Source organism: Geospiza fortis, unplaced genomic scaffold (genome assembly GCF_000277835.1).
Source record: "Geospiza fortis unplaced genomic scaffold, GeoFor_1.0 scaffold56, whole genome shotgun sequence".
Classification (NCBI taxonomy): domain Eukaryota; kingdom Metazoa; phylum Chordata; class Aves; order Passeriformes; family Thraupidae; genus Geospiza; species Geospiza fortis.
Genome location: NW_005054413.1, coordinates 203,903 through 227,696, shown reverse-complemented (window position 1 = coordinate 227,696; position 23,794 = coordinate 203,903). Strand labels below are relative to the sequence as shown.

General features: G+C 33.7%; 2 protein-coding genes across 5 annotated transcripts in view; one reads left to right on the top strand and one right to left on the bottom strand.

Moving 5' to 3' along the window:
* MCPH1 (microcephalin 1) overlaps positions 1–23,794 on the top strand; it is a 118,206-nt gene that overhangs the window by 31,718 nt on the left and 62,694 nt on the right. For all 3 annotated transcript variants that reach the window (XM_031061417.1, XM_031061419.1, XM_031061418.1), the window contains exons 10-11: positions 956–1,118; positions 6,086–6,163. In XM_031061417.1, coding sequence (XP_030917277.1) covers positions 956–1,118; positions 6,086–6,163 — 241 coding nt within the window. The remainder of the gene's footprint in view (positions 1–955; positions 1,119–6,085; positions 6,164–23,794) is intronic.
* The window catches only part of ANGPT2 (angiopoietin 2), a 41,543-nt gene continuing 27,505 nt past the window's right edge, over positions 9,757–23,794 (bottom strand). For both annotated transcript variants that reach the window (XM_005426384.2, XM_031061420.1), the window contains 5 exons: positions 22,612–22,739; positions 16,337–16,438; positions 15,651–15,817; positions 12,388–12,518; positions 9,757–11,077 (listed from right to left, as the gene is read on the bottom strand). In XM_005426384.2, coding sequence (XP_005426441.1) covers positions 10,917–11,077; positions 12,388–12,518; positions 15,651–15,817; positions 16,337–16,438; positions 22,612–22,739 — 689 coding nt within the window. In that variant the 3' untranslated portion in view covers positions 9,757–10,916. The remainder of the gene's footprint in view (positions 11,078–12,387; positions 12,519–15,650; positions 15,818–16,336; positions 16,439–22,611; positions 22,740–23,794) is intronic.

Here is a 23,794-nt window from a genome sequence, read left to right as displayed (position 1 = left end):
TGCACTTGCATTGTGTCTGTGATCACCTCAGAAGTTTTGCCTTAAAGGATCACCACTGTAATAGTGTGGCTGTGTTCAAGTTTGTGACTAATTGCTTTCTCTTTTGTTGCATGGATATTTGCAAGTTAGTTTGGGGAGTAGAGAGACCACCAGAATTTTGCTTTATTTTACAGATCTTTAAGGATCATTTACAATTGTAAAAATAATCATTAGTAAAAGCAGTAAATTGTTATCATGCAACAGCTTTTCTCTTGTGATACCAAGGTCTTCCTGTTTTCATAATTATATATTTATGTGCTCCTGCATAGCTATGTAGAAAGCTCAAATTAGAATTCCATTTATAGATGGCCGTTCTGGAATGTAGATCTAATTTTATGTATTTCATTATAATTGTATTTAAGGATAAGTGAATTTTTAATTGAAACATTAGCATAGATGTGTAGGTTGCAAGCCAGATAGAACTTTAGGACTTTTCTAAATTTAGACACAGCATTATTCAGATGCTGAAAATCTAGGGCTTCTTAATGAAAACCTGTTAAATGTGCTGTGTCTACATGTTTACATTCCTTGGTAATATTTTTTATAGTGCTATAAAAGAAACAAAGAATTAGGCTCTCTTGTGTTGGTCATTGTACACAAACAACATAATGGATAATTCTGGACTCAAAAGCTTTTATTTAAACAGACAAGATAGATGTGGGGGCAAAAGGGCTTTGATGTGCAAGTAGATGTGATTGTGTGATAATAGGAAAGGGTCTGTTAGGACTCTGGAGAGGCTAATGAATTTAGGGCTAGTAAATAGGTAGAGGCTTAGTGAGAAAAGGATAAAAAATGTTTAGTGGGGAAAGATATGAGGTGAATTTGAATTAATTTGCGGGGTATGTATATGCTTTTATAATTCTGCCTTCCTCCATTCAGTGTTGCATGGGCTTTTTTAGCTTTTCTTCTTTTTTAGGAAGCAAAATACAGTAATTCAGGTTGTGAAGAAACTTGGAGACTTTTTGTTCTCAAATGAAGTGTGTGAAACAACAAGTCATGTAGTTGCTGGGAGCCCTCGTCGTACCTTGAATGTTATGCTGGGAATTGCTCGTGGGTGTTGGATTGTTTCTTATGAATGGGTAAGAAATATTTCTAACTTTACTACACAATAAATTAAATTTAGTTTGTGTAGCTGAAATATCAACTATGTTTGTGTCCATGCAACTTGCAGTGATGCCAATGTTCAGTTATTCAGGCTTACTTAGAGTTAGTTCAATTAGATGAAATTTGTCTGTGTGAAAATCTGTTAGTTAGTTACAGTTTTTCAGTGCTTAATTTAACCAAAATATTCCTGTGTTGTACCTCATTATCTAGCTTAGAAAGAGGACTTATCTCATGGATGACAAACTCATATCCCATGCATTATTTTTGGACAGATTAATTTCTGCTCAACGTTAGCCAACTCACATTATTCAGATTGAACTTTTTATGTCTTGATATATTTCTGTTATGTTCTGAAACATGTATTGTGTTCAGCATTGGAAAAAATAAAGGGAAATTCTTAGATGTTTCACTGCAAATGGGAAAAAATGTATAATAGGAATAATGGTGACTGGGTGGGGAACTTATCTGTCAGCCCAGCTTAATCCATCTCAATTGCTCACTGTAATAATAGAGATTAACCATTCTGTCTGATATTGCAGATGACAGCTTCTCAGCTTTCCTCATGTTTCCAGAGCTATAAAACATAGCTGGTGAAATTTATATAGAAATAGCTCTTCATCTTAAACAGAAAAGGGTTTTTGAATAACTAAATTTCATGGTTTCCTCTTTCTTATAAATGCTTTAAAATTTACTTGTTGGGTGGAAAATAAACTGCTGCCTTTTTGTTTTCAAGATGTCTGGCTTTCCAGTATGAAGCTTGTCCTAGATGATATATATGCAGTTACCTGAAGTTGTTGTGGTATACTTCAGGGTTTTCAGAAGTTCTTAGTGATTAATTTCCTTGGAATAGAAGGTTTGCATCTTTGGCCACCTTAAGGATCCAGTAATGTGCCTTTGTGGCAAAAGAAAACTAATATCATCCTTGGCTGCATTGAGGAGCATATTTCAGCAGGGGTTTTGGAGAACATCTCCACAGACTCATTCCAGCCTACTATATGATTCTTTGCTTCTATTAATTAAATACATTGAATTATCTGTCCCACACTTAGCTTTGTACTGAGCATTAAACAAGTTACAAAGTAATTGTCACAAGTTACTTTTTCATAACAGGGTGCTCAAACATGAAAGTTGTCTTCTTCCTTGAGAAAAAGCTTCAAATAGCTACAAAGATAGCTAGAGATAAGTACTACAAAATAGTTTCCTGTCTTAGTACATAAAGCAGTATGGATAATCAGTATTCCAACAAGTGCTGTCCTGGAATTTCATTGCCCATTTTATGCCCTGGACTTCTGTGGACAAAGACATGGTGAAAATATCTACCTATGCTCTTCACAGAGCAGTATTGATTGGAAATGTTGTCCTCCTGTCTTATGGTCTACCTTGTAGACTTATCATGGGATCATCTATATCCCTCTTATAATACCAATAAGTTGAATGAAATTATTTCAAGGATTAGTTTGTCCCTGTAGATGTTTTTGGATCAAATGCTGATGCTGTTTTCACTCATTTTATTGAGCTGCTATTTAGACAAAGTTCTGAAGTGACTAGGAGAGATGCATGAGAAAGAACTAGAGATGAACTTCAGATCTCCAGATCAGGTTTGATCTTATAGTATCTGCTTATCTGGAAGATTGCTTTTTTAATATTTTTAGAACTGTGCTTATCTCTTTCACAGAGGCCAGGTCCAACTTTGCCCATAAATGCATATTCCCTCAATTTATTTATTTATTTGTTTATTTATTTATTTAAGTGAATTAAAACAGTGCTTTGAACCTTTTTTTAAAAAATGTATCTTCACCTGTTTAAACTATGTAGGTGCTTCATATTCTTATTTCATATTGTGTCAATGGCCATTTGGCCATAAGATGACCAAGTACTTTTGCCATCTTTTTACCCAAATTGGTTAATTAGAGATGAGAAAACTGAAGCCTTACCTAGCCAGAATTGAGGAATTCAGTAGAAAATTAGTCAGTAAATGTATTTAACTCTGCCTTTTGACTTGTGGACATAATTTAGGGGAAAGTGTTTTTTTTCTTCTGAGAAATACTTAAAATGTTATTTTTAGAGATGGATGTTAGAGAAATACCAAATTTACCATCAGACATTTAACCTTCATAGCATTCCATTTACATTTTCCAGATGAATTATTCAAGTATAAATACCATATGATCATGCATTGTGCTAGCTGGATAGGTGCGAGACCTTAAATAATAACTAACCAAATAGTGTGTTTTCAGACCCTTTGAGCTAACTCTTTTACAACTGCACATTTGAAAACTTCTAGATAGCTCTTTATTCTCAATAGAAATGCGCATTCTGAAGTATTCAGCTAAAAATAACATTGCAAATCATAGCTTCTTTTTGAATTACATGAATCTGAAGCATTTTTTGGTGTTGCTATGAAAATATAACTGGTTGAAAATTTGCCAAAGTCAGAAACAAACTTTCAGTGACTTGGAATGGAAAGCTCTTGTCTTTGTTTTCATGAAAACTGAATGTTTTAGTGAGTGGTGACCTAATTATTTACTGCAGGACCTGTTCATGAACTCAGTATCCAATTTTCTTTTTATCTAGGAGAGTAGATACGATGCCTTTGTACTCAATTCCAGAACCATGATAGACAAGCATTAATCCATCTTTTGTTAAGACAAACAAATTTAATTTCTAAACAAAATTCTGTAAATACTACAAGGGTTGATAAAGGTCATTGCTGTAGAATTGGCCTGGAAAATGAAATAGGATTACTTAATCATAACTAATCTTTTGGCTTTATATTTTAATCTATTTAGGTTGTTTTCCAGCTACTTTTGATGCAAACATAATTTTGGTACTATAAGGACGTGCTGTATATGTAATACAGCACAGTACATCTGTTCCTGCTCAAGTTTATTTATGAAGAATTTTTTTAATGTAATATGTCTATTTATATCGTGATTAAAAGAGAAATTACATTAACAAGTTTCTTTTATGTTCAATAAATATATACAGCTATAAGTATAAAGCCAAGAGGCTTTGATATTCTTATTGTAAATTGTTAAAAGTAATTATAAAAAATATACACAGGTACCACCCTAAAATTCATAATTTAAAATCCTAAGTTGCAGTCTTAAATGTATTCTTTAAGAAGTTACAATACTTTTCTTAGCTGAACATTGCAATGCATTAGGTTTTGAATATTTTTAAAGGTCATTGATTTATTAATGCGCTTAACTCTTATTTTTATGTTTGGTGTGATATAATGGCTGTAGAAATTATTTTCTCTTTTTGCACAGCTGTTGCATTTACAAATATTTGATTGTGCTTTTTCTAAAAGTAAACGTATTCTTTGAATGTTTTGTAATCAAGTTTAGCAGTAAGTCTAAGGATATGCTGCTTTCTATTGTCAGAAAAAAAAAATCTTTTCCAATAGCCTGCAAAATGGGACACCTCTCCTCACAAGTCAGACATCACTTGTCACATCAAACAAGGAAACAGCTTTTAAAGAAGTTCACATTCGAGGTTGTTGGTTTCCCTGGAAGTCATCAGGCATAAGATACTTTGGACTGAAAACTGTAGAACTTATTTAGAAAATAATTTTGTTATGAAAACTGAATTTGCAATTTACTGCTTTGTAGCAATAGATTTGGGGCAAAAGAGCCCTTTACAGAAACTTACTTTCTTACAAGCAATTGGGCCATTTTATAAGGTTTATATTGCTAGTTTATGATCAATTTGTTCAGCTTAGAATTTCCCATTAGTGAGATGTAACATTGTAAAGGATAACTTTACCATGCTCAGTATATATAATGCCAGTTTTTATCTACAGGGAATATTTCATAGACGCGTTCACAAATTTTAATTGGGAACAATTTATAATTTAAATTTAAACTAATAATATATGCATTTGTATGGCAGAGTATTTCAGTCATTGTGAATCAAGCATGGGAATAATTTCAGACACTGATTAAATTGAGCTTGTTCTAAGATGAATAATGACAACTGTTTAATAGTGCATGGCTGTGCTAATGACTTAATCTATTTGAAATGGCTAGAGAGCTATTTAGGGAAGATATGAGAGAAGCTCAATTATCCTAAAACAGGGATTTGCTTTCTGATAAATTCCATATATCCTCTTTAGGGGGGATATGTCTGCTTCTTATTCAGTTAGCTTCACTTTCTCTAGGAGCAACAGAATGTCTCACTGTTGGTAACAGCACTTTTTTGAACTTAAGGGGTGCCAGGTCAGAGCTCACAAATGATGCACACAAATGATTATGTGTTTTCTGGAGTGTCAGTGTTCTGCAGACTTCTTTTGTGCTCTAGAGTGTGACGCTGACAAAGGAGGTTACTACAGAGCAAGAAACTGAGTTATTCTTCTTTGCAGGATGATTTATATATGTGATGTGGATTCTTTGCAATAGTTGCATAATCCTTGTAGTAGTAGGGGTCCAGTATTGTTTGACATCTTCATTTATGATCTGGATGATGGGGAAAAATGCACCCTCAGCAAGTTTGCAGATGTCAGAAGACTGTGGGGAGTGTTTGATACAGCAGATGGATGTTCCTGTTCAGAAGGACTTTGACAAGCTGGAGAAATGAGCCAACAGGAACCTCATGAAATTCAATGATTATTGAATGAGAGAACAGAACTGGTATATTATGACTCGCTTTTTCAAATTTTTTGCTCTATGTATTGTGATTAAAAAATAGTTGACTTTTTAATATCCTCACAATGTTTTAGAATGTAATATAGCTGTGCCTAGAAGTATGACTGATATTTCAATGGTTTGTTTTAGTTGTAAAAATTGTTTCTTTCTTATTTATTGATTTTTCACCAAATTATTTGGTTTGGGTAAATGAAATAGAAAGCCAGGTGTTGTAACAGCACTGTCACTTCTAATTACACATTCAAAAAGTGATTTTAGAAATTTTAAGATTCTACTTAGCATTTATTTTCTTTTAGGTTCTGTGGTCTTTGGAATTAGGCCATTGGATCTCCGAGGAACCATATGAGCTTTCATCCAGCTTCCCTGCAGCTCCTGTAAGTTTAATGGTCCTTTAAGCTTGTGCACCTTCTTTTGCTTATTTGGAAAATGATTTGCCCTCTAAATAGGTTTTGTGAATAAGGAAGCCTACTGGAAAAATATTTTTTTAAAGCAGATACTGTAAGGAGTTATTTTCTTCTTCATCCAATACTTTTTGAAGTGTGTGCAAAAACTTTGGTACATGTGGAAAATGCAAAATGTTGATTCACCAATTAACACCTGAATAAACCAGCATCTTACTGAAATATGAATGTACTTTAATTTTATTTCTATTTGTACCTGTGTACAAACTGGAGAGGCATGTTTTGCCAAATGGAAAGATTTGCAGGTCAGGGACTCAGTTTTTTTGGCCCAGAAATTACTTGGGCAATGGAAAATTACTGTGGTCTTCTAGAACTGCTAAGTAGGAAAAAATGAAGCATTTTTCCTGCCTCTAATAATCATTCTCAAGTACTGAATTGGGAACTAGTGCACAAGTGGGTATGTGGGGGCATGATGTATCTGTGTAGACCTCAGTGCACTTCATATGTTGTAATTGATGAAACAGGAATTTTATTTTGGTTTTAAAACAAGTAGAAGTCTAGCTGGTTACTAATCAATCATTCCAATAATTTTCCCTCCGCTAAATTAGTGTCTGCAATTTGTTTCTCAAAGTTTCATATCAGCTTTGAAGAAAGTACAGTTAATGGGGTATGAAAATTATTTTTACTGTATTTTTATTATCTGTTAAGAACTTCTATTTAGCATTCTTTCTAAATCTATAACTTATGTAAATTTACATATCCAACATTAATATGTATTATTTATTATATGTATTATTTATTTCATGATTGTAAGGTGTATGTTCTCAAAGTTTAGGGAAACTGTAGCAGTTCATCTCAAATAACCCTTAAAGAAATTAATTATCCATTATAAGTTCACACTTTTTATAAAATAGAAAGTAGATTGTTTTATATAGCAAATACAGTAAGAATGGCAAATCTTAATGTGAAAAATAAATAAGAAGCATGTTCTCTTTTTTCCACCTTTCCTGTATTTCTATGAAAAAATCTACACTGAATTTGTATTAGGTTGCTTTGAGTTTTCTGTTTCTTTTCAGACTACCTTGATTAATAACAAAGTACACTATCAGTAACAATGTACATATCATTCTTTAGAGGTGATTCCTCCTGGGGTTTTTTTTTGAGATTCCATTTAGAGGTTTTATTCCTGAAGCTGAAGTAAGGAGAATTGGAGAGATGGTGAGAATGTAAAATTAAGGGAGGTTAGGGTTGTGCTAAGAACCTGAATCACTTCTTTTTGCAATGTGCTGTTCTTGCAAAGGAACAAAGTTGAAGTCCAAGGCAATATTTCCACTACCATTCCTTGTTCAGTCACCTCTGATTTCTTACTGTAACAGATACCTTAATTTTTTTTTTGCGGCTGCGATTATTATTTGAGCATAAATTTATTCATGTGGTTTTATTTGTCTTTTTTTTTTTTCTTGTTTCTTTCCTGCTTCCTACAAAGTACTTAGAGAAAATGGAAGTACATTCTAGTTTCACATACTGTTTATTTGATTACAGGCAGGAATTAAAAGTAGGGGTTAACTTGCTGTTATGTTTTTACTTGTTTGTACCAAGTCAGAAATAGTTTTTGCAGCCTTCTGCTTCCTATTATTGCCTTCCTTCTGACATGTCCTCCTGTTGCTTCACTTTGGTCTTTGGTGCTTAAGCCATGCAGTCTTCTTTAGATGAAATGTCATTTAAAGACACATTTCCCCTAACATTTTAGAACAGTCATCAGCCTCAAATTCTATAAGCTTTTTTTCAACAATCAAAACTAGCCATGCAATATTAAATTATTTTAGTCATACAGGGTTTTCCTTACTAAAATAAAGAAAGTTATTGTCAACCAGAAGTTAGCGCTGCTTTTCTTTGCCAGACTGAGCATTCAGATGCCATCATGGTTTTTAAGAACATTTTGGAGGATTTTTGTTTGTTTGTTTGTTTTGTTGGCTTTTTTTCTCTTTCCTTTTATTATTGGTGTGGATATGCTTACTGTCTCAAATATTGGGAGTGTTTTATTTAGTTGTCTGATTAAATGTACCAGCACAGGAAATGCAGTAAGTAGACTCAGCATTTCTATTAAATTTCATAGAATCATAAAGTATTTTAGGTTAGCAGGGACTTCTGAAGGTTGTCTAGTTCAACACTGTGCTCCAAGGGACTTGTCCAATCTACCTTTCTGCTAATTAATGAATAAATGAAAAGGAAAATTCACTTTCCCCAATTCCAAATTGTATTTACTGCTTGTTGTCTCTGTCTCTTGTCTCATAGCAGAGAACCTCCAAGAAGGGTCTGGCTTTGTCCTCCCTATACCCTCAATCAGGCACCATTAAGGTCTCCCCTTCCCCTTCTCTGCTCCACGCTGAAAAACAGCTCTTGAGGCTTCTCTTGGTATGCTATGTGCTTGTTGGTGTGTGTGGCCCCTCTACTAGTGTAATGATTCTTCTAGACTTCTCTCTAAGACATTTCTTGAAAATTTGTGAAAGCAATTTTGGGAAGTATTTTTTTTTAGTTTGGGATGTGTATACCCTTACAAGTTTTTATTATGAAAAATAATAAAATACTAAACAGCAATTTCAAATACATAGAGATTATTTTATGGAACTCTTCAGACAGTGACTATTAATTCACATTCTTTAGGTTTATATAAAATCACATCATGAAGTAATATTAGAAATGGTTTTTTTTCTCTACAACACTTAGTAATGAGGACACATTTTCAGTGAAGAAGAATGGTGGTAGTGTGAGTGGTGGGGTACTCTGATAGCAGCTTTAATGATTGTCAGTTTGAAATGGAGAGATTTCTTCAATCTTTCTCAAAACCACTTACTATTTTCAAGATAGAAACATAGAATCATCAGGTTGGCAGAGACCTACAGGATCATCCAGTCCAACTGTCCACTCAGCACTTCCCCTGTAACCTGTAAACAGCATCACCCACCAGATCCAGATGCCTCTTGAACACCTCTAGGGATAGTGACTCCACGACCTCTCTGGGCAACCTGTTCCAATGCCTGACCACTGTAACACTGAAATTTTTTTTCTGATATCTAATCTGAATCTGCCCTGACTAATCTTAAGGCTGTTTCTTCTGGGCCTGTCACTGCCAGCAGTGTACAAGAGAGATCAGACCCCACCTCAGTGCAACCTCCTTTCAGGTGATTGTAGGGAGTGATGAGGTCCCTGCTGAGCCTCCTCCATCTAAACAACCCCAGATCCCTCACCCCTCCTTGTACAATATTTTTTCTAGGCCTTTCACAAGCCTTGTTGCCCTTAAAACACCTTTTGTTATCTTCTGGAAATATGTCTGGGGTTTTTGTTTTGTTTTGGGTTAAGTTCTTGCATTGTAACTAATTCAGTCATCTGCTGAAATCAAAGTTTTATAAAAATATTAGGCAAAGAATAAGCATGAGAACTAAAAACTAAACTTAATTTGGAAAAAACCTCTACTAAATTATTGTGATGTGTGAAGAAATATCTTCTCAATCTGATTTGCAATTTTAAAGCATATAGTAATAAAATGAAGGGAAAGAAAAAAAAAGGAAAGATCACCCAGTTGAGTAATTTATTCACATTGTGGTGTACATTGAGGGCCTACTTACAGAGAATTTTTAAGGAGAAGTCTTAACCTTACTGAAAAAAAACCATAGCGTGACCTTAGATAATTTTCAGATTATTTTTCTTCCTGTTCTTAAAATGTAGTAATTTATATCTTAAGTCATAAGCATAAATTTAATTGTATCAAAGAACATACATATGTTTTTCAGTCAGGTTATTTTTACAAAACATATAGTTATATTACATCACCAGGTGATACATGATTGTCACAGACAACCGGACATCTGGTGTTAATGCCGTTGTCTCAGTTTACAAAATACTGGTCAGTTATTTTACAGGTAAATGACAAGGGAAGGAAAAAAAAGTGCAATCTTCATAAAAATGTATAGGAATACATGCTGTTTTGTAATCCATAGGGATTTTCTATAATTTAAAGACAGTGACTGAAACAGACTGAAAAAATTATGACTTTTGTAAATGGTATTTCCCAAGAATAAATGCACACTATTTAAATGCTATTTGTCGTCTGTTAAACATAGTCATATAGGCTACTGGAAAAAATCCTCAAATAAGAGTAAAAAGTTGTTTAGGAGACTATGGGGGAAAAGAATGTGTTCCCTAACTATAGTATTGAGCTAATTACAGAAAAGATTTTTATTTTTTTTATGTACATATAGGGCACACATGACACAGAACGATAAATAGTTCTAGATCTAGCCAGAACTAAGCTAGAACTAGCTAAGTGTTTTATATTAATGTTTAAAGTTCAGTGGTGAGGCGAAATGCATATTCCTAAAACTATTTTAGGGTTTTTTTCACAGTTCCAGTTATTTACTAACACATACATAACATAAATGATCAGTAAAACAGAGTCCTTGAAGTTGTCTGACGGTTTCTTGGATGTTCTTTTTATTGAGCCATTTGGCCAAATCACTGTTATATCAGGTCGATGCTTTAGACATTGTGTCTGGTTGAATAATATGAGCTTTAGCTGATCAAGACAATTGCAATTCAGGAACTGTACTGTACTGACCCCTTCAGAACACTAGTGCATATTTCTGGGCTTGAAAAAATGAGACAAGTTGCTTGGTAAAATAAGTCTTTGAAGACTATACAATACATAATTCACATAATGACAAAGCATTTAGAAATCTGCTGGTCGAATCATCATCGTCGTAGCTTTGAGAGAGTATCCTGAGCCCTTCCAGTAGTACCACTTGATCCCATTAAACTTGTTGTTGTTCTGTCGTAATGGATAATACATTCCATTGAGGTTAGAAGGACCACATGCGTCAAACCACCATCCTGCAAGACAGAAGACAAACATCAGTAGAAGTAATTCTCAAAATAATATTTAAGGTCACTTTTTTGTCTGGAAATGAGAAAGGAATCGAAACCCAGTTTTTTGTTCTTATGATTTGGAAGTGTCGATGTAAAATACTTGACTTGAAGAAAGAAATGTATTTGTGTATCAATTCCGTATTCTTGAATCAATTTATTATCCACATAAACATTTCTGACAGTCTGAGGGCAGAACACACTTGAATTATAATGATACTGAGTTGCCTTTGGTTTTATCTACTCTTTGATAAACTCCTGTTTTTCACAGATTTAATGAGTGAAATTCTTAATTCTTTCTAAAGGAATTATTCAGTTCTCTGGGCTGTTTAGTTCAAAACCTCCTGAAACATCATAAGAAGGAAAAGGAGAAAAAAACAGCCCAAATGTACTTTGTATCCGTATAGTCCTGACTTCTTAGTGGGTCATAAGAAAAAATTATTTTTATTAATAAAATAATATTTTTATATTTCTGTTATGGTGGCGATAGTGTGTGTGTTCTGTTTTGCAGGGCAGTATTCCAACTATCCTTTTGGATAAACTGAAGCTGTCTTTTTTTCTTGGAGCTTGTGCTATAGGAAAATGAACAATTGCTTAAGAGATAACATGAAGAGAAGCCAAATTTACAAAGCACTTGTTTACATTTCAGAATGTGGAATTCTAGATGAACATATTATATGGAATTACTTGTGTAGTTGAAGATAGAACCACCTAAAACTCAAATATAACTAGTGAACAATCATTAGAAAAATGTAGATATATCTGTGGTGTATCTTTACCACTTCATAACTATATTGAAATAAGGAATTAAATTCTTGTACCCTTCTGTGGCACTTGCTGCACGCAGCAGCTCTTGGGGGTTTTACATCTTGGGTAGTTAGGGAAAGGGCTTATGCCTGAAAAACCAGGAGCCATTTCACTGACAGCTGAATCTCTGAAAGAGGTTTTTGGCAGGGAGTTGTATTTTGATCTCTGAATGTACCTCATTCCTTGGAAGAGGAATCTGCTGTGTCTCTGATTAGTTCCACAATTAAAGACTTTCTTGTACCCCAACTTCAGGGACTTATTTTCCCTCCAGTTTTCACTACTCTTGTTTTATTCTAACTAACTTTCATCAAATGGTAAAATACTTCATCTAGAGTCACCATACTAGTATTTCTATCTGTGTTTTGAACTTTTTTAATTATCAAAATTTACTAAGTAAAAATTATTTATCCCATAGAAAATTTCAGTGCCAATAAAAATAGGAAGACTGAGAAACATAAAAACATTCATACCTCCTGTTAGCATTTGTGAACATTTGCAAATACATTTGTCATTGTCTGCATCCTTTGTGCTAAAATCATTTCCTGGTTGGCTTATACTACTTATTTTGCCCGCTGTCCCAGTAAGTCCTTTAAGGTAAATCCTGTAGAAGTGAAAAATGGAAAAACAATTATTACGTGGAAGTTGATGGAAGATGTCTGCAAAATAATGATGGCATAATTTGCAATAAATATCCTGTTCAAATTGTTTAATTCTCTTCTGGCCAATGTGCTGCTGTAAGCTGTTTTTCAGTACAATGTTTTCAAATGAACAGAAACAGTCAGCACAATATTCTAATGAACATGTGTTTGTTCATGTCATATTAGAAGAAAAAGAGAGCAAGTAGGTAGTAACTTCTAGGATTTTTCATGCAGATCATGTATTAATTAATACTGAAAGTGCTTCTGTTTTTCAATGCAACAGTACATGCAATAATTTTTATTACATTCAGAAGTTTAAACCAAAACTTTTTTTATGCCCATTTTGCTGTTAGTACAACACAGCAATTTAGCGCTACAACCCCAGATATATGAGATGACAGCTTTACTAGGAGTATTAATTCTGAGCTAGTAAATGATATTTTAGAAGTTTCTCAATATTTCCCTTTCCATTGTCCTAGTTACTTATCCTTTTCACATCATTCATAAATTTTAGCGTTAGCTCTTCACAATTATTTCAGTTTGCTTCAATTAACTGGCAAGGTAAGCTTTCAGTGAGGCTGCTGCTGTTGGGATCTGCTTGCATGGGTGCCAATGCCCTCTCAGTGAGGAAAGACACAGGGCACTGAACTGGGCAGGACAATTACACAGCTATTCCTGTGTTGCCTTGAATTGGAAGTACTTGAACCCTCTGCTCCCACAATATCTTTTGGGTGATTGTATTTCTGTATCAAATAGCTCATGCTTCTCAGAGGCAGTCTATTTGGTTAAAGAGGAGATCTTATTGTCCGAGGAGAATTAACTTGTCCCCCAATCAGTCTTCATCTTGCATATAATTCTCTGCTTATGACAGAAATTGTCTTTGGTAATTGAACAGATTATTTTAACCCATTTTATATTCCCCATTTTAAAATATAATTAATTAATTTTTATTCATTTGGGTTTCAAAAGATCAGTTCATTACAGATTTTCTTTAAAATATCTTTTAAAAATTACTGTTTTTTCTTAAATGAGTTCAAAATTATGTAAGCCAATTTCTAACATAAATTATATTAAAGGTTACAAGTATAAGGTATGAGCCTAGGCTGGGTCTTCAAATATCATCTGAAGGCTATTATAAGCATAGTATTATTTATTTGTGATTAACCAGAAATTGTTAAAGGTACAGTTTAGTATAACAGAATATGAGGATGGAAATTGGAATGAGATGTTCTGACTGCATATCAGAAAAGCTTTCTACCATGAGGAAAGACAAGTAGATTGTAACCTTGGGAGGTTATCAAGACCCAAATGAAAAACTCTGAGCAACCTGGTTTGACTTCATAGCTTTGAGATCAGGAAGTCTGATTCAAAAAAAGTCCATTCTGATCTCAGTTTAATATGAAGAAATTTCAGTTTTATGGCCCAAGTCATAATCTTTCCAGCATTCAGAATGTATTAATCTTTTTATGTAATGGATCTATTAATCTTTTAATGTAATGGATCACAGAATCAAAAAATCGTTTGAGTTGGAAAGAACCTTAAAGATTATCTAGATCCAACGCCTTTGCCATGGGCAGGGACACCTTCCACTAGATCAGGTTGCTCAAAGCCCCATTCGGCCTGGCCTTGAACATTGCCAGGAACGGGACAGGGAAGATGTTCTTAACTGAATACTTTCTTTGGATTTTTTTCCTTTTCATAATGTTAAATATATTCTTTAAAACACTCAATTTTATGATGAATTCCTTGATTGGTTGCATATTGTAATAAAATTGCTTTTACCATCTTAGTTTTCAGTAATTATCTTTTAATACTGTAAATGGACAAGGGTAATCACCCCTTTTGGCAAAAGTTGCCTGTCTAAGTATTTTAATGCATTACTTTAAAAAAATCTCTGCTGTAGATTCTGACTGTTTCCAGATGAAAAAATATTTACTTTGGATTTGAGACAACTAAATACTACCAAGGCATTAAGATCTAACATTTTGTGGGGGGCAGATGCTGATAGTTTTGAATTGCTTTGTTTGCATATAAGACCTGAATTGAAATAACAGCATCAGGTCTCTCAGGTATCAGGTTAACTTTATTTACAACAAATAGTTGCTGGAGATCTTGGAGAAAATCATCTAAAAATGTAGACCATTTTTCTGTTCGGTCACCCAAAACTCCATGAATCTGCAAGATTCTTACAAAGAAACATTTCATGGACCATGTAGTAGGAAAGCATCTGTTATACTGTGAAGTGTTTAGTTTCTTCTATAATAAATCAAACTCTATATTGCATTTACAGAGAGCCTGGTGAATGAACTATGAAATGCCCATATATTTCTGCTGTGGCTGGTACTGTTTCAAAATGTGTAATACTATGATACTATTTAAAGTATATAATACTATGATCATATTTATATTAAATATTTATTTTAAAATTGTATTCTTTCTTATTTTAACCAAGAATTTAGAAGAAATTGTGAACCTTTACATTTTACAGGATTAGAGCATAAATAATAGGTCCATTAAAATTTGGTCTTTAAATTGACAAGCTGGTGATGAGTGAAATGCACATTTGCTCCATTTTCACAGATAAGAGAGTTATTGAGAATTTTAGCCAGTGGGTCATGGAAGGATAAGGCCACCTCACTTCTGTGTGCTCTTTATGACGACAGAACAGTTCCTAAAAGCCACTGACAAGGAAAATCCTTGCAGTATAACTCATTTTAGTCATCCACCTTCCAGAAATATATTTATTGCAGGGAATCAGAATTTGATAGCAACTGCAGACAGATTCCTATTGTCCTAGTGACTGTGCACTGTCACCCACTATACTGGCACATGTATCCTATCTTGTTCCATACTATCTCGTCATCTTTGTGTTTTGTGTGTTATACCCACTCAGGATGCACTAGTAAAATACACATTTTCTCCTCTGGAAAAAGAAATTATTTTTTTAGGCAAGAGATGAAAAATGAAGAAAACATTACTTTCTGAGTGAGCTGGAAAATAGTCATGATTTGTATGAAATAAGGCCATGCATCTACACAGTTTAGAAAGATTACTATCAGAACATTTTTTTAATTAGATCTGATTTTTCTGCTTACCTGTATTTTTGTTCTTCACTTGCTAGAGAGAAGTGGTCATACAATGAATATGCCTCATTTCCTTCCCAGTCTTTCAGTTGTATTTTAAGAACATAACGCTTCTGATTAGTCAGTTGAGAAACAAACTCATTTCCCAGCCAGTACTCCCCAGCAGGATCACCAAATCCCTGTAATTCAAATTTAAATAGTTTTGTTTGGGTGGGTTTTTTTCATTTCAGTTTGAAAAGATCACTTTATCAATTTTTAAGTTTAATAGTTTTCAGCCTGTCAACTAAGAATTTTATTGTGTCCATGGGGATTATTGATCTGTAATGTTTCAAAAAGTTGATTTCAGCAAGGATGTGCTCAGGAATCTGAAACACTGAATCAATATTACTTAGTAGATTTGGAGCAGTTCCTACTGTTGCCATTAGAAACACAAATATAAACAACTCAAAAAATGTAGACATACGATGGAACAGTTGATTAAAAAAAAGTAAGGTTTCTCTTTAAAAACAAACATCACACTTGCAAGTCTGCTTAGGCAAACAACTTACACTATTCTGACATTTTCAAAATGAGCATCTGAGGACAGAGAACTTTTTAAGGTTGCTTACATTCTAAGGATGCTATTAGTATAAATTTAGCATATTAGATTTCAGATAATAATAACAGCTGATATTAAGGCTTCAGTGAACACTGTTTACCATCTTATACTCCTTCCACGTCCGGTGGAAGTCCACACTGCCATCTTCTCGTTTCTGAATAACTGTCCAACCTCCTCCACCAGTTTCCATGTCACAGTAGGCCTACCAAAGTAAGCATATAACAGCCTAAGGGCATGCAGTCACAGCAAAACAAAACCAGAAATCATGTAATTTGCATCCTTCTATATAGTGGCAAGTCATGCGCAAAATATGAGTTAACCTAAAAATGCAAGTTTTCACACCTTTCATACAAATCAGTTGTGGTTGGCCACAAATAAATGGGATTCCTCAGTATATATCACACATAACAGAATACCTTAACAAATGACACCTGTCACTTCTCCATCTTTTTTGTGAGAGATCCATTCAAATTTCCCATGACTTTTCAGAGCATAGATACTTGTTAAGTCCAGGCCATGAACAAACTGAAATATATTTTTATTATCACAGTTGTTGTTCAGTGCCTTTGCAAATGGTCTGACCACAAAGTTAAATGTAGGTGTATTATCTGAAAGTTGCATCTTAAAGCCATGTTATTATACAGACTGCAATGAACATCTATGCTTGAACAAAAAGTAACAACTATAAATTGTTCCCAAATATTCATAAATCACCTTTGAATTTACAAAATTATTGCTAAAAATTTGAAAAGATTGACATGTAATAATCAGTTCACTGAACTCAGTTTTCAAATACCCAATAAGTGCATCCCTGGCACAGTAAAATTCAAGTTTATAGGTGACTTGTTCAATCAGTCTCCCAGATTAAATCACTTCAGCAGCAGAGGTCAAAGGTATTACTGAATGTGCAAATATACTGCAGAGATGCTAATGGGAAAAAAGTCTTTTGAAAATTACTTGGAATTTTTGAGTGATGTTTGGGAGAAGTAGGGGATAAATTAATAATAAAATTTTGTGAATATGAGAATATCTAGTACAATTTTTCCTGAAAGGATTTCAAATTGCTGCATCTAATTCTGCTTTTCCAAAACTAACAGAACTTATAACTAGATGTGTGAAGTCAGTGGAGCTAAGATGGTGTAAGACAGTACAATGAAAGTCAAACTGAAGTCAGTATCTCTTTAAATTGCATGTTGGTACTAATACTATCTTTAAGAAATATATTGAATTTCTTGTACAAGAATTCCTGTTGGAGAATTCTCAGTTAATGTTTTTTCATTTGGAAGTTTCTTCTTTTTTTGACCACTTCCTTCCAAGATATTGAAGTTCAGAGCCTTCTTCAGAACCACATCACATCTTTGAAAATTTTTGAATTCTAGTTTGAGTATTGAATTACATTAACTTCTAATCTGTATTCTAGATCTTTCATCCAATAAGTGAAGTTGTATCTTCCCATTTGTAGTAGTACAGGCAAGACCTGACTTCTTACACTTCAATAGGATATTTCATCTGTAATTAAATAAATGAATTTAAAAGAAACTAGGCAGGTATTTCATTATTAATTTGGATGTTTCCTTCATTGTTTAACAGTTCCCTCAGTAGTCTTACTTCTTGCCTAACTGCTGCTTGTCACAATATGCCTATAATTGCCCCAAATCATGACTGCGTGGCACTAAAGCTGTAATGTCTTTTTCAGCCTCTTCTATAGGAGACTGTCTTATCAGTGTTAGCAGTTAGGAGATTTGAGCTCTTTGAACTGTTAGACATCCTGGAAATTCATTGAAAAAGTATGACTGCAGTGAAGCCAGTTTCCTTCTGTGCTGTGGTAGTATTATGTGTGTCATTTGAGGAAGTAGTGTGCTCCTTACTAAGTTTTCAATATTGTTCACTCTTTTAGGGTATGTGCATTGTACGTATGTTATACACTCACATCTATATATTTATATAGATCGGAGTATTTACAGTTCAAGCAGTGTCATATATACTGTTGAAAGGCATCAGACCTTTGAAAGGAAAAAAAATCCTTACAGCTGAAATATCAAATATATTAGTGTTTCAACAGGCTGTGGCACATTGGAAATCCAAAGCAGATACTGTGCTTTAAGCTTGCAGTAGACTCTGTTCAACATCAGAAAATCATACGATGTTCAGTTGGAGATTTTTAGGGAAGATAAAATAAATAAGGAAAAAAGTTGGATAAGTTGGATTAAAATTGGCTACCTTTTAAAGTATGTATTGTGAATGGAATTTAATTGAAAAGTCAATTTGTACTGATGTATGCAATTCCTTACACCTCAAAGTCTTTTTTGTTTGGCTTTACTAACATCTGTATTTAATGACTGGTAATTGTGTGATGATAAAAATGTGTTGATTAATTTAGTTAAAATAAAAATTCCCTTCAAAGGAAAGGCTGAAGATAAGGTATTGTAAGAGAAGATAAATCTGTTTTAGAAGGCTAACTCATGATGTGTAATGTATATGTGAAAACTAATTTCCACGGAGGACTATGAAGAGGGATACTAGGAATGGGCAAAAGCAGATGCAAATACTTTTTTTAAGCATCCATACAAGTTAAAAAGCTGATTTAACAATGATCAAATATCACTGGTTGTAGATAAAGTTGTTGACTCTGAAGCTTCACCCCACTTAAAAGAACAGTATAAGCAGCCAGATGGACAATAGAACTGTTTCACCCTTCTCTGAAATATGTAGCTTTTAACTATGTACAGTGGGAGGCCATGTATTAATTTATTTGAACTGTGGATTCAGTCTGATATTGCTATTGTAGTTGTTAATGATTTTGAATGTTATGTGCAATTTCCTTTATGCCTGTTTTCTAAATTTCTATTTAGTTGGGATTAACACTTTGAAAAAGTCAATACCTTTAAATAGCACTCGATTTTGTTCTAATGAGATTAAAATATAAATAGTGAATGACTGTGAATGTCTGTCATAATATATTTCTGTTACAGGTAGTATCCATTTTTTAAGTGAGTAGTAAGACAACTAGCATTAATAGACACTATAGATTCTTTGAGATAAATGCTGGGGTACTGCAAATTAGTTCCCAAATGAAAAAGCAACTTACTAGGAACTGAAAAATATAGTGAGAAATTGAAGAGATGACCATAAAAACCTCAAGTAGATGTTTCTTACCAGTAACAATTTTTAGAAGTTTAAATAAATTTGGGAGTATAATTTTTCCACACCAAGAAAAACTTCATGTTAATCAACTCTAAGTCTTTCTCTTAACACTCTTACTAGAAGAGAACTTTGACCTTTCAACCTATTCTAAGTTTTATATTCAAAAGAAAGATATGTAACATTTCATGAAACTAATAAAAATAGATACCAAGATTAGGCAGGCAGCAGGAGTCTTCAAATAGATGCCAAAAAGAATAAGGAGATTAGCCTCTCAAGTTACAACAAATTGGAACAGGGAGTATTTGATTTATCTTGTTAAGTGCTTCAGGACTTGCAGTTCTAGCAGCTGTAGCACTGTAAGAGGGTATTTGGGTTATAAGTATTTTCAGACCTACTTTGGGAATGGTAAGGCTCAGGCTGAGTTATCAGGATGAAGAGCCACTGCAGTTTTTATAGCAAAGCAAGTGCAGTCTCCACATCTTTGCAGTGACCTTTTGCATCACTTTCAGCTGTTGTCTGAACACTTTGGAGTCATTATGTCCAGTGAGTTTTGTATTCTGCTATCTCCTAAAGATGTGACAAGATAAGAACTACAGTCTAATTGGTTCATGAGGTTGCTGTAAGCATAAAACTATTGACTTTTCATAGTTTTGCCTCTGCCATTTCTCCTCGTGTCAGCAGTCTTTTGCTGTTTTCCTCAGTGTTTTTAAAAGGAATTAGCTTTGTCCTGTTGCAGAACAGGAAAGTTTGAAAATATTAATGGAATTAAATAATTGTTTTCCTCTCAGTAGTCATATGCAATTCCTTAGTTTTGGATTATGATGGGAGACAAATTAGTAACGTGGGATCAGTTACAGATTACACAGAAGTTGTTTATAAGCCTGTTGGGTCAGAAGGTGTTACAAGAGGAAAAGACAAAAACATAAACAGCAGTGCAGCACTTTTGGCAAATAAAAAAGGTCACTCTGTTTCCTGGTCTGAGTAGCTATCCACATCATAAACAGTTGAAAATGGTGTAACATGTTGATTGTCCCTAACCTTCACTTCCCTTGACAACTGCTCTTATTTATTTATATTTGTATCAAAAATCAGCATCAGGTTAAAACTTTTTAGTCTCTTATTTTCAATGTCATGCGGTAAGTAAAACCTTCCCTGTCTTTTTCTGTCTGAAATGGACAGAATAAGATTTTAATTCTTTAATATTATTAAATGACTGATTTAATTCTAAGTGAAATTTTTATGTTCTAACTACTTTTTTTTAACTTAATAAATTATCAAAATGGATGTTTGCCTTAAGAATGTAAAGCCTCCATATTCAAATGTAAAGCATTTCATGTTTTATAGTCTAGGAAATTTGTACTTTTGAAAATGCTAAGTGTTAAGGTTTATGACAAATTTTTATTCTGTAATACGTCACGCACCTGTGTCTGCTTTTAGAAAATATGCATGCTCTGTATGTATTTGACAGTAAAATTAAAATCAAAGATTAAAGCTTGAGACAAGTCATAGTAAAAGATCCAAGGAATGTAATTCTTGAGTTGCCTAACAAAGACTGCTGCATTTCATTACTTTGGAGATGCAGTAGCTTTCATCTCCTTTAGCTTTTAAAATTGTGATTGTAGATATCTATGCTATTTAAATGCCTTTCATCTTCATGTACAATAAAACATCAAATTGCATCTTATGTAACTCATCTTATCTATCTCATTGCATCTTATCTAGATAAGATGCATATCTCAATGCATCTTATCTAACTCATTTTCCTGTGAAATTGATGTTTTTAGACTAGATTATTCCAAAGGAAAGACAGCTGTTTTGTTTTTTTTTTTTTCTCTCAGAGAAGCAGATTGCAAATAATTTCTCTGGATTATATCTACAAAAAATTACAGGTTTTATCTATTGTATTTTGTAGATCTTATCTAAACAAATTGCTTATTTCCTTTAGCTGAGAGCTTTGTAAGTGTAAAGATCACAGTCTGGCTTGGGCAAAATGAAGTTCTGGCGCTTCAAAGTCTAGTCACCAGTGAACTTCATTTCTAAACCTTTGCTTGGGAAAAAAATGCTTTCTCTGTCAGAGCTTTACCAATTTCTTTCCCACATTGCACCTCTTTTTCCACTGCTTTTTTACATTTTCTGTTAGTTTTTTTATGCAATAAAGTAGAGCCTTAGGAGTTCTGTAAAATATTTCAATTTTTGTCTAAAGGAAATATCTACAGTAGAAAATAGAAAATAAAAACATAATATAATTATTTCATGTTTGTCTAAGAAATATATTAAGCATTTTTTTATATTCATGTGTTCCTTAGCCTCCTCAGCCTGCTGTACCTTTATCATGGGAGCCCCACTCCTCTGAATGCTTGCTCCAGGTTTTTGGTTCTTTATCCTCACAATTCACCTGGGACTTTTCTCCCTTTCAGATTCTATTGATTGTTTCAACTAAATTATACTCTCCAATGCTTTATCATTTTATTTACTTCAGTAGATGGAGCATTCTACAGAGGTATGGCATACTGCTTTAACTTAAATTGACATTGAAGTTCATTTCAGTTAAACACATAGGGGAAAAATATCCATAGAGGAATTTAAACTGATCTAGTGAACCCCTGCAAATTCACCTTTTATATGAATCAGTAGTAGTATTTTCCAGGGCAGTATTTCCCAGAAAAGTCCTCTCTGTTAGACAGTGTCTAATTGTTAATCTACTTGTTACACAAATGTCCTTAAAACTCTGTGATACAAGAACTGAAACCCATACATTAGTCCAGTACTACTAGATTGCTTCCATGAGTATAAATCCATGAGATTTCCATGCCCCTGACTTTACCTCCTTTTGCCACCTAAAGACCCCCTTGGGCATATGAAGGAACTAAGAACTTAAAGGAGACAGGAGTCTGCTGATCATGCAGAGCAACTCTGTTGGAGTTACAGATTTTATAAAGAAATTACACCACCTTATTGATTTAATTACATTAATTATGTGGAGAAAAGAATTAAATTCTGGCATGATGAAGCACACAACAAAATGTTATTCATTTCAACTGAGACAAGATTTCACCTGAAGGACTTTTTTCTTCCTGTAAGATACTCAGATCTAGGAGTGATTAAAAGCTTATAAAAAAACTTGGTAAGTAGTAAACTTCACTAATAACTAGCCTTTAAAATAGCATATTTGCCAGATCAAATAGCCTTTAACATGCAGTATGGCTAGGTAACTCTTTATAGTCATCCTACCTTCTTCTCTTGTGCAGTGTTTGAAACTGTTAAAGTGTAGATTCCACTTGTTGTCAGTCCAGATTTGAAAGCTTCAGCACAGTCTTTGAAGCTGATTTGCTCTTCTTTGGCTATGAATTTGCTCTTAGCTATTAAAAATACAATAGAAATTGAAGGCATTATGAGGAGATGAATGAAAGTTACAAAGAATCAATTTATGGTGTAATTGGCTTAAAGCAGTTCCAAAAAATATGTCTGGTCCTGAAAGAAATTACAGATCAAGGTACTTTTTATGTGTGACTTTACTTTGCATCATTTGAAGACATCATTCTGATGGGATTGTGGTTGTTTGACAGGCTGAAAAGTGCCAACACTTACTGATATGTTGAATGAGAAAACTCAAGATACTGCGTCTCATTCAGTTGAACAGTTTCTGCTTCCACTCATTGCCCTTGCTGGACTCCTACATGCATTACAACCTAGGCATGCATTAACTACTATTATATACATACCTAAGTAGCAAATTATTATGTTAATAATGACTTTTGGCCAGTACTCTTACATTGTGAAATGAGTTATGAAACCTTTTATAATGCAACAGACTCGTGGAACTACCCTTAAGAGGTTTTAAGCTTTTTTTTTGCCACTGTGCTGAGCAGGAACAACTTTGTGTGTACCAAGCTGAAGCTTGGTAGGTCAGCCCAACTCACTAAAGATACATACCTTCTGGAATTCATTTGTGCAAAAAATACATTTTCATATGTCTAAGCCTTCTTATTCAACAGAACAATCTAAGGTTCATCTTTTTGTTCAGTTCTTTATTAACTATGGAGGTTGGAATTTCCTGGCATTTCGCCTGCTGACTGATATTTCATATTTGACCCTTCTGGGGTTGGTTCTGTGTATTTTCCCTTTTAATTTAATCTAACAATCACAGTCAGTTACTACAAAGGTTTAGGTGCCATATAAATATGTGCTTATATTACAGTTGCTTATTATGTTCTTTTTGGCTTGCTTATTCATTATTTACCTGTTTAAGTGCTTTGCCTTAAATAGAAAAATAACACATTCAGTGTTTTAATTGCTTTTCCACACTCTATTGTTTGCATACTGTCTTAGAAGCTTTCCCTGCTAATTTTGTCTTTTTGGCAAACACTCATTATTTTTTCCACTCTGGGTTTAATGGTGCTGTAGCCAACATGAC